Genomic DNA, 18,967 nt, shown 5'->3' on the forward strand with positions numbered 1-18,967 from the left:
CACACATGTGCAGAAGTTTTGATCCTCAGTGGACTTATAGAGGAAGGAGATTTTGGAATCACTGGAGCTTGGGAGTTTGTCATCTAGAAGACACAGACAATCATGTGGAAATACAAGAAGGGATGGTGCATAGGGGATGTTGCCATTTACTCCCTTAGTTCATCCTTCTCACACCTAATCTTCGTTCTTTGCACTCCCTACTTCTCAGGCACTCATGAAATACACTTGGTCCTCTCGGCCTGTTTCTCACTATGTACCCTCCATTGCATTAGCTCAGCATATCTTTGAACTTAGATGTGTGTTGAAAAGTTCTTTGTGACTTCTCATCCCCATATTCTTTGATTCTGTCGTGAGCTTCTTTTGAAAATTAAATTCCTATTCCAGGAGTTTCTAGAGAACCATGCATCTGATGGGAAGGGAGAAATGGAATCAGTCACAAGGTGGCAGAAGAGTTCAGCCACACCCTTCACCAGCTGCCTTGAGAGGCCTCTGTTTCTTCTTGAACAAGTAGAGAGGGTTTTGGGGTTGAGGTGCCACTTTTTCTGCTGGGATGACTGAGAGTGGGGAATCAGAATAGACGCCAGCTCTCCTGAGCTCCCTCAAGGCTGGGCTGGACTTCATCCCAGCGAGGGTGCCCATAAGAATGCCTCTTCCAAATACACCCAAGGGAATTTCCCTGATGAGAGGTGAAGGGGAATGGACAGAGCAATATCATCTCCACATTGAGCTCTTCCTGGATAAAGGAATACTAAATTCCTTGACTAAAACAAACAAACAAACAAAAATAGAAGAGTGGAATGGAAGGTGGTGGTTGTGTAAAGAGAGTTTCTGTATAAGCTGGGCAGTAGGACTCTGGCCAACTCTTTACCACATTCCATCTTCTTCTCCCAATAACATCCACATGGGCCTCCTTGAAGACCTTGGATCCAGTCTCAGCACTCGGGCAATTGCAGAAGGAATGCCTTCTGTCCCAAATGCCTTAGTCCTTGGCCAGGAAATTCCCATGGTTCGCTCTCTCACATTTTTCAGGGCTCTGCCCAAGAGTCATCTGTCTCTTCAGAGAAGCTTTCCCTGACAACTCCCTGGTAATCTCAATCCTTTATTCGACTTTACTTTAGGACTTGCCACCTGAAATTTTCTTATTCTTTCTTTTTTTATTATTTGTGTTGCCTGTCTTCCCCCACTAGATTATGAGGTCCATTCAGGCAGGAACTTTGCATCCTTCATTCAATGCTATAGTCCACATTCCTAGAAGAAGAATTGGAACATCATACATGTCTAGTCAATATTTTATTTACTAAAAAATCAGTGAATACATGAAAGCACACATATCAAAAGGAAAATACACCAAAATGCAGAGAGTGTTTATTTCCTTCTGTTGGCACTGTGTTCTCTTTACCTTTCAGAATTTTATTTTACACATTCTTCTAAATTCTATACAATTTCCAGGGCCAGATCACCTTGGATGAAAAATCCTAGCAAAAGCATTAACAAGCTCTGTGGTCAATGTTGCATAAGTTAATACTTATCTGCCTTAGTTTCCTCATATATAAAGTGGTGGTAAAAATACATACCCTTGGCTTATTAAAAGAATGCACATTAAGTGTCTTATAAACATTAGCCGTCACTGTTTGCATTATCATTACTATTGTATCATGTGGATATTTATGATTTTACACATTTATAAAATTGTCATCCTTCCTCCTTTTAGTCTTCCAATCGGCTTTTTGTAAAATGTTGGAGTTTAGTTTCCTCATATTACATACAAGGCATATTGTGTATTCAAAATGATTTATTTCACATTTTTCCTAAAAAATAATTATAAAAAATAGTTATGTCTCTGGCACTACTATTAGCATTCATTTATTTCAACTTTTTATTTGACACTCACATAGCAATCGCAAAAGTAGTATGGAGAGTTCCTGTATCCCATTCATTTAGCTTCCCCCAGCAATACCAACATATATAGCCATAGGATAATATTTAAAACTAACATTGGTACAATACTACTAAATAAAACACAAACATTACTCAGATTTCACCAGTTTTGAAATGCACTTATTTTGTTGTGGGAATGTGTAGTTCTACGAAATTATATTAAATGGAAAATATTGTGTAACCATCAATATAATCAGGATACAGAACTATTCCATTCCCACAAAAATTTCTTTCATGTTACCCCTTTTCATTCACACCTGCCTACTGACCCTGCAACTACTTATCTATTATTCATTGCTATAATTTTGTCATTTCTAAAATGTTATACAGTTGGTATTATATAGTACATAACCTTTTTAGATTTTTTTTTTTTTACAGTCAATTTAATGACCTTCAGATCCATCCACATTGCTAAATGTAACAAAATTTAGTTCCTTTTAATCCAGCTATTCTGTTTGGTTAAATGTCTGCTTAATCTTTGACCATTTCTAATTGGATTGTTTGTTTTCTTAATGTTGAGTTTAGATAGTTGTTTATATATTCTTTTTTTTTTCAACTGTGCAAAGGTATGATTCTGGTTTATTTGATCAGCATGAAAGAAAAAATATCTGTAGATTGTGGGGCTTAACCTTAAATGTCCCATCCAGATAAAGGCTAGTCGAGGTTTTAATGTCAGCTAGGATGGTCAGATGAATTTTTGACTCTTCATCTTGTTCAGGTGACATATATTTTCAGCTGAAGATGACATAAGGTAATAGAATATTGAAATAGTAGGAAAATTAAGAGTGGGTGAATTAATCAAGGTAGAATAGGTTGAAAAATAGCATTTAATTTGTTACAATTTATATTCTAACTTTTTTTTTTTTTTTGAGACAGAGTCTCACTCTGTTGCCTGCACTAGAGTGCCATGGCATCAGCCTAGCTCACAGCAACCTCAAACTCTTGGGCTCAAGTGATTTTCCTGCCTCAGCCTCCCAAGTAGCTGGGACTACAGGCATGCGCCACCAGGCCTAGCTATTTTTTTCTATATTTTTTAGTTGTCAGGTTAATTTGTTTCTCTTTTTTAGTAGAGACAGGGGTCTTACTCTTGCTCAGGCTGGTCTCGAACTCCTGAGCTCAAGCAATCCTCCAGCCTTGGCCTCCCAGAGTGCTAGGATTACTGGCGTGAGCCACCGCGCCCGGCCTTATATATTCTAAACACAACTTCTTTTTTGGACTGGTGGTCTGAAAATATATTCTCCCAGTTTGTGGATTGTCTTTTTATTCTCTTAACAGAGTCTTTCAGAGAACAATACTTTTTAATCTTGATGAGGTCCAATTTATCAGTTCTTTCTTTTGTGGATCATGATTTTGGTGTCCTAAGAACTCTTCAGCTAACACTAGCTCATGAATATTTCCCCACATGTTTTCTTTAAAAGTTTCAGAGTTTGACATCTTACGTTTAGATCTATAATCCATTTGAAGATAATTTTTGTATAAGATGTGAGCTTTATATTGAGGTTTTGGGGGTTGGTTAGTTTGTTTGTTTTTGTATGCTGATGTCTAATTGCTCCAATATCATTTGTTGAAAAGACTATACTTCCTTTTAATTGCTTTTGGACCTTTGTCAGAAATCAATTGGCTATACTTATGTGGGTCTATTTCTGAGTTCTCTCTTCTACTCCAGTGAGATGTGTCTATCCCTCTGTTTTTAGCTACTCTAGTTCCTTTTACTTTTAATATAAATTTTAGAATCAACTTGTCCATGTCTAAGGTGGTTAACTTTTTAGAGAGTCAACCCAGACAAAATAAATCATAATAAAGTAATATATAAATAAATAATTATAAACATATGTGTTATTACTTTAATATAACATAAAATAGAGGCTTACGGACAGGCACGGTGGCTCACACCTGTAATCCTAGCACTTTAGGAGGCCGAGATGGGAGGATTGCTTTGAGGTCAGGATTTCAAGACCAGCCTGAACAAGAGTGAGACCTCATCTCTACAAAAAAATAGAAAAATTAGCTGGGAATGGTGGCATGCACCTATAGCTACTTAGGAAACTAAGGCAAGCAGATCGCTTAAGCCCAGGAGTTTAAGATTGCAGTAAGCTATGATGCTGCTACTATTCTCTAGTAAGGGTGGCAGAGTGAGACCCTCTCTCCAAAAAAAAAAAAAAGAAAAAAAAAAACGAAGAGGCTTACTTGAAATTATATATTATTGTGTATCATTTATTTGTTTATTTTTTTTATTTCAGCTTATTATGGGAGTACAAAAGTTCAGGTTATATATATTGCCCATGTCCCGCCCATCCCCCCCCCCGTCAGAGCTTCAAGCGTGTCCATTCCCCAGACAGTGCGCATTGCACTCATCATGTAGTTATACCCCCGTCCCCTCCCCCCACCACCATCCCCCCGAGTCAGAACATTCAAGCGTGACCATTCCCCAGAGGGTACGCAACGGCACTCATCATGTAGGTATACTCCCATCCCCTCCCCCCACCCCCCACCTCAGTCCGATACCCAATTGGTGTTATTCCCAAATGTGCACTTAGGTGATGATCAGGGAAAGTAATCTCCTGGTGAGTACATGTGGTGCTTGTTTTTCCATTCTTGGGATACTTCACTTAATAGAATGGGTTCCAACTCTCTCCAGGAGAACAAAAGGGATTCTATATCACCGTTATTTCTTATAGCTGAGTAATACTCCATGGTATACATAACCACAATTTACTAATCCACCTGTGCCCAAATGTTTATAGCAGCACAATTCACAATTGCAAAGATGTGGAAACAACCCAAGTGCTCATCAATTCATGTATCATTTATTTTTATGTTACACAAATATGTTTCAAACCAAAACAAAAACAGGGCTAGTTAACAGTGGTAATTAGTAATAATTAGTAGGACTAATAAGTGATATACATGAGAAAATATAATATTAATGTTTTATAATGCTTTTTGGTACAGCAATTTATTTTAATTCTTGATTTCATATTTCAGTATGATAGGCTTTGGTTATTCTTAAAATACATAAGCATATGAATTGTAGAAGGAGAATGTAAATCCAAAAGGACTATAGGATATTCTAACATTTAATTTAAAAATAATGACTATCATTTGTCTGATGATACAGTGTGTTATTTTTTCTTATTCTCTTTCCTTTTTCAATAACATTTGTCTATAACGCTTGGAGCTTTCATGATATCTTTCTTTTCTTTTATGTAGTGATAAAATGGAGTACAGTAAAACATATAATCCACTTTGACTTGCAGCTCTGTTCTTATCGAGTCCATGTTACATTGATTCTAACTGTAAGTCCGATGTAAAAACTTCAAGCTGACTATGTTCTGAACAACAGCGCTTGGACATGGAATACTTAGGATTTACTTACCAACAGCAGATTTTTAGATTTGTAAAAAAAAAAAATAATTCCCATATTTCAAAAAATACCGATCCACTTTGTACCTAGAGACTTGTTTTAGTAGACTAGCTGTTTCTCAGTGAGGTCATTTGCATCTATAAATTCATCATATAGGCTGTTGATATTTAAATTGTCCATGATTTACAAACACTGGTAAATGCATTGGATGTCCATATAAGTTAACCCTTTTTCTCACAGAAAATGATTTCAAGACATAGAGGCACTTGAACTTGCAAAATAAAATTTGGCTTTGAAATAAGTGACAATTGTGGTTTTTGTTGTTGTTGTTGTTGTTCTGAAACCGTCTTATTTTCCTAAAATGTGAAGGTTTTTAGTTTGTTGTTTTTTTTTTTGTAGTATTAGTGTTTATTTTGCAACCAAAACATAACATTAAGTAACTCAAATACAGTCAGTTCATTCTTTTCTAGGCTCCATATGACCTCTTCAAAGATTATCAAGAGTTTTAGGCAAAAGCATACGTATTTCTGTTTTATTCTTGTTCTCTCACCTTCTTGATTCCCATCCTGAGTAGACTTTCAAATTAGAGAAGAAAATTCTTCTTCTCTCATACTTTGAAAACACAATTTTATGGCAGACCAATATTTTGATATCGTTTCTATGGCGGGCAAAACTGAGCCCTCTTGTAAGAACATGTTTAAGGACGCTATCTCCTTCCATTTATATAAAGCCTGCATTATCATTTGTGTTTCTGCATGTTTTCAGAAAACTCAAAAGGTGATCAAAAACTTTAAATATGAAAGCATCAAAATCACAAATAAGTATACCATGCCCTGTTTTAGCAGTGCTGTTTAAAAAGTATGCAAGACATTTAGCGGGTAATATCTTTTCATTTTCTTTGATAAGAAGTTCAAAGCCTGAATGGAATTTACAAATTTACATTTGTACTATCTGCCAGACATGCACAGAGATGAGAAAGATCTTGTTAGGATTTGGATGAGATATCAATAATCTTTTGTTTTATATTTTCTGTGGTTTAATTAAAAGTTTCATAGAAACCCCTTAATTCCCCTTTCTTGTCTAAACAAGAAGATAATTTAAAGCTCCATTTTTCAAATCAAAATGCCTATTAGGTGGGGTGCATTTTTTATTGTGATTTGATGCATCCCTTGGTATACTCTAGAAAATATAAATGATGGCAAAACCTGACAGAATCAGCTCTGCACTGTAAAGGATCAATGCATCTATGATCAAAATTCCCATTTACTTTGCCCAAAGGACATTTTAATTGCAACTTATAAGTGAGGGAATGTAAGTTTACTCAGCTTCAGAGAATAATCAAGAAAATGATATGATGGCACATGTTTGTTTGTGTGTATACCCAAGCTAATTCAGTGACTGCTATTTTCAACTAAACATTGGTGTCTTTTCAGAAGACTAAAAAAAAAAAAAAAGAGAGAGAGAGAAAAGCCCATTTTCATCCATTTAGATGTCCATACTTATCTCATCCCCAAATTGTGAGATTTAGTCTCTGTACAGAGGGAAGATGATGTGCACAGACAAAGAGAAGACTGCCATGTACAAAAGGAAGAGATCTTTTTCTCATTGTCCTCAGATGGAACCAATCCTGCTAACACTTGGTTCTAGGAATTCCAGCCTCCATAACTCTGAGGAAATAGATTTCTGTTGCTTAAGCCTCCCAGTCTGCGGTACTTTGTTATGGCAGCCCTAGCAAAGTAACATAGATTATTGCTTTCTCCACTATGCCCGATAACAAATTATTTTTCTGTGTATGGTGAAGAAGTCTGTTTTGTTTATTAACCTTTCAAATCCAGTTGTAAAATGACATTAAATGCCTTCACGTGCCATTAAAATAACACAATAATTTAGTCTTCTTTGCTGTACTGGCCTACATACTGTAATTGTTCATGTTTTCACTATCTGAATTCTTAGAAAATATGGTCATAACATTAATAAAGTTAAAAACTGAAATAACAATAAATTGATTCAAAGCAGAACAGTTAATCCACAAGTAATGTCAAAGATAGACAAATGCTCATGATTACAACATGCTTCAATCGCATATTTAGGTCACACGAGTTGATGTGATGCAATAGATAATCCATTACTGTAGACTGCAAATAATGGTTGCCCATATCAGTGGTTGGGGAAAAAAAAAAAAAAACAGTGACAGTAACTATGAGAAACAGATAGTACATGGTTCATCCATTTGGCACTAAAATGCATCTAGCTGCTGCTTTGGGGCTGCCATATGGGTTTTGTAGTTTTTTCCCTCAATCTCCTTCACTCATAGCCCAAATGTAGACTTTTCGCACTCCGCAGAGGGGCTTCCTAGAAAATGAGACTTTCAGTGCTAAAATCAAGACAATCCAAGGCAAACTAATGGGATTTTGTTAGAAATTACATTAATCCTACATATCAGTTTGATCCATTTATTATGTTGAGTCTTCTCATCTAGAAGCATATTTTTCTCCATTTATTTAGGTCTTCTTGAATTTTTTTATCAATGTGGTATATAATTTTCAGCATACATATCTTATGCATGTTTTGTTGGATGTATACATAAGTACTGTTGAGCTATTGTAAATGGTACTGAGTTTTACATGTTAGCTTTCAATTGTTATTGCTAATATTAATTATATATAAATATAATTGATTTGGGGTGTTTCTCTTGTATCCTGTGACCTTGCTAAACATATTTATTAGTTCTCAGATTTTTAAAAATAGATTATTTGAGATTTTCTATATAGACAATCATGTCATCTGCAAATAGGGGCAGCTTTATTTCTTCATTTTCATTCTGTAAGCATTTTACTTCCTTGTCTTGTGTTATTAAACTTGCTAGGATTTTCACTACCAAGTTGAAAAGGAATGATAAGAGTGGACATCCTACTCTACCCTTGTACCCACTCTTAGATGAAAGCATTCAGTCTTTCGCCATTCAACGTTAAACATTAAGCAATGTTAACTGTGATTTGTTTGCTTTTTTCGATGTGCTTCACTAAGTTGGTGACCATAATCATGTGTATTTTGTTCTTAAAATTGTGGCTATGTGAATTGAGATGATTGATTTCTGAATATGGAAACAGGCTTGCATTTCTAAAATAAATAAGAAACTTGGTAGTGGTATATTAATACCTTTTACATATTGGTAAATGAAATTTTCTAATATCTGCTGGAGTTTGTCATGATAGAATCTCCTGGGAAGATCTCCACCTTCTTCATTCTCTGGGACACATCTGGGCCTGTCTTTCTATCTCATTATTCTCTTTCTCTGTCTTAAATTTTGACTTTTTCAGCCATCCCTCTGATGAAACAGAGCCCTGTCAACATTCTGTCACAAATACAAATAGGCATACATAAATCAGTCACTTTATCCTGTCTTATCCCTATAGTGGATGAATTCCCAACTCTGTTTACGGTCAGTAACTCTACTTATACTGTATATCTCACCTCATTCTTAGTGCTGGCATCTTTCCACCAGCAATTCAAGTCATTTACACTGATATCCTGCTCAATTCTCAATTCACTGAAGTTTGCCTTCTGTTGACATCTATCCCATAGAAGTTGCTTTTCACAAAAGGAAGGTGACTTCTTTAGTAGTAATTTCAGTGGACATTTCTCACTGATTTCATTACTTCAGACCTCAACTAAATTTAACAACTGACCAATCTCTCCATCCCTTGGCAGCTCTAAAACCACATTTTCTAAATCTCACTTTATTCCTAATCTCTATCCACAGTCTCTTGATATTATTTGACATCTGTCTCTGTGTTTGTCTCTGTGTTTGTTCTCCTCTATGCTCTATCCTGTACCTCTTCCCTCTCATTCACCAATGTTTCTAAACTCATGTGTCTTTAGGAACAAAAAGTATCATAAATACCTGAGGATAGCTGGTGTTAGTGTCTGAGGGTGAGCAGAACTGTGCATGTCGTGCCTAAACTGCTCAGGCAAAGCACAGATTACCATCTCAAACACATGTTCTCTCTCTAAATAATACCATTCCCTCCTGTTTATGAGTTCATGAAACTCTAATCTACATCTTTATTTCCTCTCCTGTGAATTTCTCCCCAGTTAAATGGACATCTCTGTTTAAATGTCCCACGTTCATGTCAAATTTACGTATCTAAAAATAAATTTATGGTCCTACCACATAAATCTGTTCTTTCTTTGCTTTCAAATTCAATAACTGACAGACACCACTCAAGAAGTCGTGCATGCTGGAAACCTAGCCATAATCCTTGACTACTCCCTGTTCTTACTTCTAGAATTTCACCCATAATCCTTTTTTTTTTTTTTTGTCAATTTAATCTCCAAATATTTCTCAACTTTTTTCTATTAAGCTCCAGCTTCATTACTCATTCCCTGGTTAAGGCCATCATTATCTCTCACCTGAGTTAATACTAAACACACAATATGCCTCTGAATCTAATCTCGTTTAATCCCTTCTCTAATCAGTAATGATCCTACTAAATGCAAATGCTCCCCGCCTCAAATGCTTATGATACCTCAACAGGATTTGACACCATTGGCCATTGCCTCTGGCTCAAAATGTTACTACTTTGATTTCCATGATCCAACACTCTGCTGGCTCGCTTTCCTCCCTCTCTAAACCACCTAATCTTTTTAGTTACTTTGCCAGCTCTTCCTTCAATACTAGGCATGGGAATGTTTTAATTTCCCAAAGTGTACTTCTCTGTACTCTTTGCACTTTTCCCCCCATTATTTATTTATTTATTTGTTTTATTATTTTTTTAATTTCAGAATATTATGGAGGTACAAACATTTTAGTTACATATATTGCCTTTGCATCACCCAAGCCAGAGCTACAAGCGTGCACATCCCTCAGAGATTGAACTCTGCACCCATTAGTTATGAATTTACTCATCCCCTCCACCTGCTTCCCACGTGCCCGATGTCTGATGAATATTACTTCCATGTGTGCACATAAGTGTTGATCAGTTAGTACCAATTTGATGGTGAGTACATGTGGTGGTTGTTTTTCCATTCTTGTGATACTTCACTTTAAAAAATGGGCTCTAGCTGCATCCAGGATAACACAAGAGGTGCTAGTTCACCATTGTTTTTTATGGTTAAGTAATACTCCATCTTTACACTTTCTCTCTGGATAAATGAATTGCTCAAGTGCAGTGCTATGATTCTCTCTCTTGAGCTAGATATCTTTATTAATTGTCTACCTCATATCTCTTTTAGGATATTTCATAAAATGCTCATATATAAACTTTTCCAGTTTTCACCCAGAACCTGTAACTTCATCTCTCTTCCCCATTTCATTAAATCACACTCACCATTCTCCCTGTGCTCAAGCCCTTACCTAACCACACTCCATTCCTCAACTAAGTCCAAAATGTACCCGCCTCCATCTTCTCTACATCACCTTCATCTCTTTGTGGACTTGCACCTTTGCCACCTTGACTCTTACCCTTCTCACCTCATTCTGAATATACTAAGTAGTGTAATATAAATTAAAAAACACAATGTCAATAAAATGAGTCCCAACTCCTCAGTGATTGTCATTTACTTTTTTCGTTTTAGAGACAGAGTGTTACTCTGTGGTCTCCCAGGTTAGAGTTCAGTGGCATGATCATAGCTCACTGCAGCCTGGAAATCCTGGACTTAAGAGATCCTCCTTCCTCAGCCTCCAGAGTATCTGGGATTGCAGGCATTCAATACAACACCCAGCTATTTACTAAATAAATAAATAAATAAATAAAATTGTAGAAACGGGACCTCACTATGTTGTCCAGGCTGGTCACGAACTCATGGACTTAAGTAATCCTCCCATCTTTGCCTCTGGGAGTTACTGGGATTACAGGCATGAGCCACCACACATTTACTATTTAAATATCATTTGCCTAGCTACCATTGCTCTGATGCCTCCCTTTATGTCCTAGTTCTGGGCCTTTCTTCTCCCTTCCCCTGTTCTGAAAAGCACAACCAGTATTAGCATGTTTCCTTCAGCAAATAACAAAACTGACTTAAAAATAACAAGCTGATTTTTAAAAAAGAGAGTGTGTATGTGTGTATCTTTTTTTTCTGAGATAACTGAAAACATCAAAGTGGTACCAGTTTTACAGCCAAAAGCTCTAATTCTATTCTCTTAATGATTGCCACAGTATGAGGTGTGAATGCAGTTCTGATCTCCATGATCTGATTGACCAGAACTGACTTAAGTTCCCATGCCTTATCTAAGCACTGCAGCAAGGAGATGGAATCACACTGCCTGTCATAACCTAATCAGGGCCCACCCATGGCATTTGCACAATGGGAGATAAGGAATACATTTTTGGAGATGTATTCCCTTTAGGGATGATTTTAGCTGCACAGAACAAACAAAAACACAAGACAATAGCTTAAAGAAATAGGGCTTTGTTCTACATGCCACAAAATGCAGAAATAAATAGGTGGCTATTGGTATTTGTTCAGTGGTTTGCAGATGTCAGGCTCAGCCTTCATGTGATTCTTTTGACTCTTTTTGTACTTGTCATATAGGAGCTGCAATAGCTTCTGATACTCCTTATACATTACCAGAAAGAGAAAAAGGATGCAGCAAGCAAAAGCACCAGTACACTTCTCCTTACATCTCTCGCCTGGAACATAGCTAGCTGAAAGACCAAGAAATTACATATTTATGCAGATTTAACTATGGAGACAGTCAAGAAGAGAGTACTGGGTGTTGCATGCTAGTCAGCCCGTTTACAGTGCTGTTTTTGATAGTAAAGGCAACCATAAAATCCAGTTAAGTAATTCTGGATCTTCATATATGCTTTTTTTTCTTGTCTGGAAACATCTTCCTTCTGATCTTTACTGGCTCTCTTATTAATCTTTCAAATATCAGCTTAAATTTTACCTTTTCAGAAAATTCTTTCCTGGGCAAGTTAGCCATATAGTTGAAGTTCAAAAAATCTCTATGAAATAAATATATAAACAAATGAATTCATAAAGGCAACATAAATCTGTAAGATTTTTTTAAAATCAAATTAGTGAGCTAATAAGGAGGCAGATGAAATTCTTCATGTATGGAAAAATGTGTAGAATAGTTAATGTCTGCAAATTCTCAGTAGATGAAACAAATAATAATGGGACAAATCAAAAAATACAGAAGGAGGCTTTAGACCCCCAGCTAGAGAGTAGATAAAAACAAAACAAAAAATAACAAAGGTGATTATTCAAAGGAAGACTATCCTTCAGCAAGTTACCTTCTAAATCTATTGGTCCTTCATATGATTAAAATTAGCCCTCTTGTCATATCTTTGAGAAAATGTATTGTATGTTCAGCATTATTTTTCCCCTCTATCTGATATTCTACCCTCTAGTCAATTCTGAATTTTTTTCTCATTTCCTGTCTCCTTTTTATTCTATTTTGAGAAACTCATTTTATAGTCTCCCATGCTTCTATGTGTGGTCACACAGCATTTTCCCCGACACAAAGAAACACTCCTCCTAACTTTACCCTTCCCCACACCACTTTGACAGCATTAATTACATCTCATCCCATGAATGCCAATTCATACATCATTTCTATAGGAAAGTCTGAGCTGTGTGCACCTGTTTGTGCCTCTTTAGGCCCCATACTTCTCCTATGATGGTACTCACCACACTGAAGTGCAATTCTTTTTATTCCCCTGCTTCTTTCAATGTAGTGAATGCTCCCCGAGCACGGGACAATCAATGTCTATTCTGTCCACTACTTGCATCCCTAATTCCTAGCCCTACATCTGCAACATATTAGGTGCTCAATATGCATTCTGAATGAATGCTTAAAATAGCATGTAATAATATATACACTATAGTGGGGTACAAGAATGCCAATTTCAATTTATTCTTGCTAGTACAGGATATTTTCTTCTATTATGGCTTTGAACAGTATATACAAAGTATCTTGATTTAATAAGTGAGGTAGATTTTTTTTCATTTTCTCACTGGATATTTGTGTTTACTTTGGAGCACTTGCCTGTCTGTGTCTTTAGACCATTTACAGAGTAAGATGTTGTTTATTTGTACTATTTATCCTTAAAAATAATTGCTGGATATTGGCTCATTTTGTTACATTGTTCGAAATGACTCTTGAAACAATTTTTTTTTACTTCCACTATTTTATGCATTCTGTTTTTCTTTCACTAATTTCATCTTATCTATATTTCCTCTGCTTTAGATTGGTTGATTATTGTTGACTGTGTTTGGTCTTGTTTTTCTTTATGGAGGGGTAGGTCTTTTATAATATTTTTGGTTTCTTAACTCATAAAACAAATGCTGATCAGGGACATCCATATGCCTGTCCTTAAGTAGAGCATCAAATGAGCACGTTAGAGATAGTTCTTACCCATCAGTATCCAACAACTCAAGAAAAGAAAGACAAAATGCACTTATTTATAAACAGCTCATGTATTTTGGGTGAGTTTAAAACGTGGCTATGCTCCGAGGGCCGAGAGAGGCTTATCCTTGGAAATGGCGTTCATGAGTTGATCAGGTAAGACCCAGGTAGAGGAGGGCATAGATATCTTTTCAAGCATATCGGAACTGCATAAGAAGTTCATTTAAAACATTTCATTTCTCTTTAATAATGATGCTGCTTAAAGTTATCTATTTACTCTGAGGACAGTCTACACTAGGTGTCATTACATTTTACATTAAATTTACAAAGGTCATTTTTGCCCTACTTACTTTAATAAAATGAATTTAATTAAACTGAAATACGTGTTCAGGTGTTTGTAAATAAATGAAGTTCCAGTTGGCAGGTAAAAGATCACATTGCTATGAGGAATTAGGAAAACCTCTCCCAGCCACAGCCATCTGGCCTTTACCACACTGTAATCCTGGACTGAAACATTGAGGATCCACTGGCCCCTTCCTGAATGATCTGTCCCAGTACCTTACAGGTGAACGTTTTGGAAAATATTTCAAAAACTCCAGTCTTTCAATTTAGAGCCCAGCATGAAAATCTAAGAAGGCTGTGGAGTGCTCCATCCCCATTCCCCAAGCTGCTGCCTCTTCAGAACCAGATATCATGAATTAAACTCATTCCACATCTGGGATACCTCTTTCTCTAGGTCTGGCTGCATGGGAGCTGAGCAGCCCTGCCCCTGTGTCTTGCTGGGGTTAGTTCCTCCTTTCTCACATTCCCGTTCTGCTGCAAAGGTTTGGTCCTCTATGGCATGCTGAGGTGCCTGCTTTGGAAAGGGTAGTTCTCCTTGCCTCTCACAGCAGAGAAGACAAACAAAAGGAGTTAAGTGGGGACGTGAGGGAACTGTCTGCCTGGTGATTTCTGGGTTTGAGTGCAAGATGTGTATAGAGGTTATAGTTACTGCAAGGAGTTAATCCAGCAATGAGCAAAGTAAAATATTAGAGCATTATAGCAGATTATCAGCACAATGTAGAACAACAGTCATGGTCCTGTTCCAGAAATGGAACATTCTGGATAGCCCCATAATTTTAAATGGAAAGATGGTTGTTTTGATTCTGGAGAAATTGTTTGGGCGAATTGGGGGAAATTAAGATTTCTAAACAATCCTACCATTTCTAAACAGGTGGGGCACTCACATTGGCTCTGGGTAAGAGATGCCATCAAAGCCAGGTCACCCCTGTCTGGGTTATTGCAGAAATGTCCCCATTCCCCCTCCCTCAGCCCCTTGAAAGACTTCACAGAAATTGTACTAAAATGGGGATGGACTTCATCTCAGCATGCCACTTGGGCTTTGAGGGCATTTTCAGCACCTGCACCCACCTATTGTAATGCCACTAAGGTGTTGGAAGTTCCAGCTCTCAATCCAAATTATACTTCCTTCTCCCAAATATGACTTCTAATTTACTTCTTTTGGGAGTGATGTGACTGGTGTGTAACCCTCATTATCTATCTTCCCCAGAAAATGTTCTGGCTTTGGCCAAATGGTGTTTTCCAAACTTCTGGAGCTTAAGGGATTTCTGGTCTTATTAAAGCCCCCTTCTTCTCCCTCCCCCTCCCCCTCACAGGACTAAAATCTCCGTAATAAGATTGTTCTCCAGTTTTTGCCTCTTACCCCACCCTCACCCCATTCCACCCTCTGAGAGATTACCTACTGTCCCACTGTAACTTGAGGACTGCTGGGCCACAGGCGTCTGGTGGGCAACCTCCCTACTCCAACCCCCCCCCCCACCCCAGGTGTCTCGTGTGTTCCCCCTGTACCCTTTGCCGGAGAAGACATCTCCAACTCTCAGGAAAGATTATGCTTCAAATCTTGGCTTCACCACTAAGAGGGAATATGACTTCGTTAGGTTAATTAATCTCTCTGAAATTAAGTTTCTTAATTTGTACAACCAGAATAGTACTGCGTTCTCCATAAGATTGTTAAAATTAAAAAAATAAAATTCCTAGTCTCTGTGTGTGTGTGGCACTTGGGGGTAGGGAGCTAAGAAAACAGACTCTAACATGAATTTTTAAAAAAATAATCTAAAACCCAGGAGGCTGGGGGGGGGGGGAGTTGTAGGCAGTGGAGACAAACGTGGGCTCTGGATTCCTTCTGAATTCAAACTCTAGCTCTTTCTCTTATTAAGTTTATGATCTATGCAAAGTTCACTACCTACTTTTTCCCCACGTTTTCTCCATGGTGCAGATGTAGTAAGTGCCTGCCTGACAAGGCTGTTGAGGATGAAATAAAAGGAAAGAACACATGAAAAGGGCTTAGTCAATATATCATTCTTGCAGTGCCCATTCAAGATAGCTATTAATTCTGATAAAATGTCAAAAATGAAGGGAAGGAAATTACTCTAAATATTAGTTGTTATTTCCATGTGATATGATTATGGACAATCTTGCTTTTTGTTTTCATACTTTTCTAAATTTGTTAACTTTTGGAATGAATATGAGTTACCTTAAAAAAAATAAAACTATAAACTTCACACATGTAACCAGTAATCATGAGTAGTGATTTTCCCCTCCTATTAGGTGAAATAATTATATTTGTACCTTTTGTAAAATGGAGAATTCTTTGTCTCATTCCCAACCATACCACTTTGTTAAAATGATAAAGTACACTTATCCAAAAATGATTGTATCACAAGAATCTTTAATGTTTACATTAAAGTTTACTCATGGTAGGGTTGTATGTATGTTTAGCAAAGTGTGCCAAGTGCCCACATTGAGACCAGTTCAGTTCAAATCAGTTCATTCCACACAGATGTTTCCTGTGCCCAGCAAGGTCAGAAAAACAGGGGCCTTGACTTTTCTCTTGGTTAGGCCAGCTTTGCTGGTGAGTTCTTCCAAACTCTCCAGGAGCAGTCAACTCCCATACACATCAACCGTCCCATATAAAAGAATAAGAAGGGCATTTTCTCAATGTATTTCATCATTTTAGCACGTCTCTGGTACAAAAAGCCAAGAAAGGTAGCACAAAAGCAAAAGCACCAACAGAGCTTACTTATAAACAAACATGCATAAATCCTAAACACTACTCAATAGTAACCAAATGAATACAACATTGCATTAAAAGGTATAAAAGCACTGTACTGAAAACTTAAAAGTTACACGTGAATACTGCACTGTAAATCCTGAATACTCTAACGACCCACCCCCACCCTTCCACAGCCCTGGTGAGGGTCAAAAACCATTAATCTGCCTCAAGACCTTGCTAGTCCTCAGAGACACTGCTACGGGGGCAGTAGGCACCAGGATTAGCCTCCCGCAGAGCTCTGGCCTCCTCCAGAGCTTCTCTGTAACGGGAAGGCCAAGCCTGGGGGTCTTTCTTAAAGACCCTGGCCAGGAACTCCATGATTTGCATCTTGGTAATTTCACGGCTGGCTCTGGAACCCCAGAAGAACTCGTACTCGGGAGGCTCAATATAGGGTACGCGCTGGTATTTCAGGTAATTCTGCTGGACGAACTCCTCGGTGATGAGCTTTCTCACATCTCCGAAGGTGGAGTGCTTCTTCCAGGGCCGCAGCCCCAGGATGCGCAGCACATTCCAGACAGCACTCTCTCTGGCACCGCGGCCCTTCACGTAGATGAGGCTCAGGATCATGAGCAGGAGGCCTGTCATGGGCATGCGGTTGCTCAGCGCCACTCTGTCCAGCTCCTCGGGATCCAGAGCTTTGACCAGCGCAAACTCCATCGTGTGCAGATTGGTCAGCCTCAGGTGCAGCCCGAACACTCGGGCGAGAATGAGGCTGGTGCGCCTGAGGATGCTTCTGCACCATTTCTTGTAGGTGCCGATGACATCCTTCACCATGTCTGGAAACCAGATGATCATCTTCTTCTGGTCCTTGACCAGCACGTACCACATGAGCTCGTGCGCCTTCTGCACCAGCTGGGCCGGGGCGGGCGGCGCTGGGCCGAGCTGGGCCGGGCTCAGGGACCGGTGGGCGCGGCCCTGCTCCGCGGCCTGCTGCAGGGCCTTCGGGTCGCCCTCCTCGCTTGGGGCCTGGGGCGGCGGCACGGCCTGAGGGGCGGCCGTCGGGCCTAGAGGAGGGCTCTGTGGCTCTGCGAGGGTCGCGGCCGGAGAGGCGGTCGGAGGGACCCCCACTGGAACCCCTGGGCTGTCATGCATCTCGGAGTTGGGGGCCTCGCCTGCAAAGTTGGGGTCACTCAGATCCTTACTTTGTTCCGACATGTCTGCGCTGTCTGACACGGGTAGGGCCTCTCGGTCCCGGAGCTCTTCGAACCTGCACTCCCTCCACGGACTCCTGAAGAGGAAGTGCGCGTTGCTGCGCGCGGCGCCTTCCGCAGCGGCGGGCAGGGCGGGGTAGCGGCGAGAGGGGACATTGCGCCTGCGCGTCCGCAGCTATAGGCCGGGCAGCCAGGGCGGGCGGGGCCCTGTGGGGCGTCTGTGCGGGGCGGGTCTGTAGACAGGCCTCCCTTGGGACAGCAAGAATGACCCTCAGGTTTCCTGTTTGGGCTAAGGAAGTCATGGGCGGGAGAGGAGGGAGATGGATGACCACTGGAGAAGAAGCAAGTTTGAGGGGAAGGATGGTAACTTAAGTTTCTGAGATGCTGAAGTCAAGTTTCTTAGGAAATGTTAACTTGGGTATATCCAGAATTAAATATAAGAGTCCCAGAGAAAGGACTAGGCGATGTGCCAATTTGAGTTTTATATGTATGAATGGGAGGGACAGTCAGATTGTCCAGGAAAATATGTATACTGTAAAGAGGATGTCTGAGATTGGAATCCTGAGAAATACAAATAAAAACTGATTTGAATCCCTCCCTACCAAATGAGAGGGGCTATAAGATAGGGAGAAATGTGGAATTTAGTTAATGTTATTCCCTATCAATCCATGAGAAATTTGAACTTTTTGGAGGTAACAGATTTATAACATCATTAGTGTTTTAATGCCCCTGGATTTTGGTTTTCTACTTCCCTTGGGTCACTTTGATTCCATTTTAATTTTTCTATTAAGATTCCACAATACAAAGATTGCCATATTTATCAGCACACACTTGTGTAATAGTCTTTTTCCCTGTTTGCCCTGTGCCCTCATTCCCCTGATTACTGCTGCTACCTCCATTCTGTGTTCATGTGGAAACTTATCTTCTCACAGGACCCCCTCAGGCAGAAACTGGCTCCTCCTGTTGGGACTCACACCCAAATATTCCTGATTTTATTTTTTTTAACATAGGTTCCATAGATAATATCTGTCAGCCTATCTCAGGTG

General features: G+C 38.9%; 1 protein-coding gene across 1 annotated transcript; it reads right to left on the minus strand.

Moving 5' to 3' along the window:
* Positions 1-16,101: 16,101 nt before the first annotated feature.
* On the minus strand, positions 16,102-18,020 carry NDN (necdin, MAGE family member). The gene has a single exon (XM_069465817.1). It carries the CDS (start codon positions 17,923-17,925, stop codon positions 16,948-16,950), a length of 978 nt encoding a protein of 325 aa, XP_069321918.1. The 5' UTR covers positions 17,926-18,020; the 3' UTR covers positions 16,102-16,947.
* Positions 18,021-18,967: the final 947 nt, after the last annotated feature.

The sequence above is a fragment of the Eulemur rufifrons genome, chromosome 3 (assembly GCF_041146395.1).
Source record: "Eulemur rufifrons isolate Redbay chromosome 3, OSU_ERuf_1, whole genome shotgun sequence".
Classification (NCBI taxonomy): Eukaryota; Metazoa; Chordata; class Mammalia; order Primates; family Lemuridae; genus Eulemur; species Eulemur rufifrons.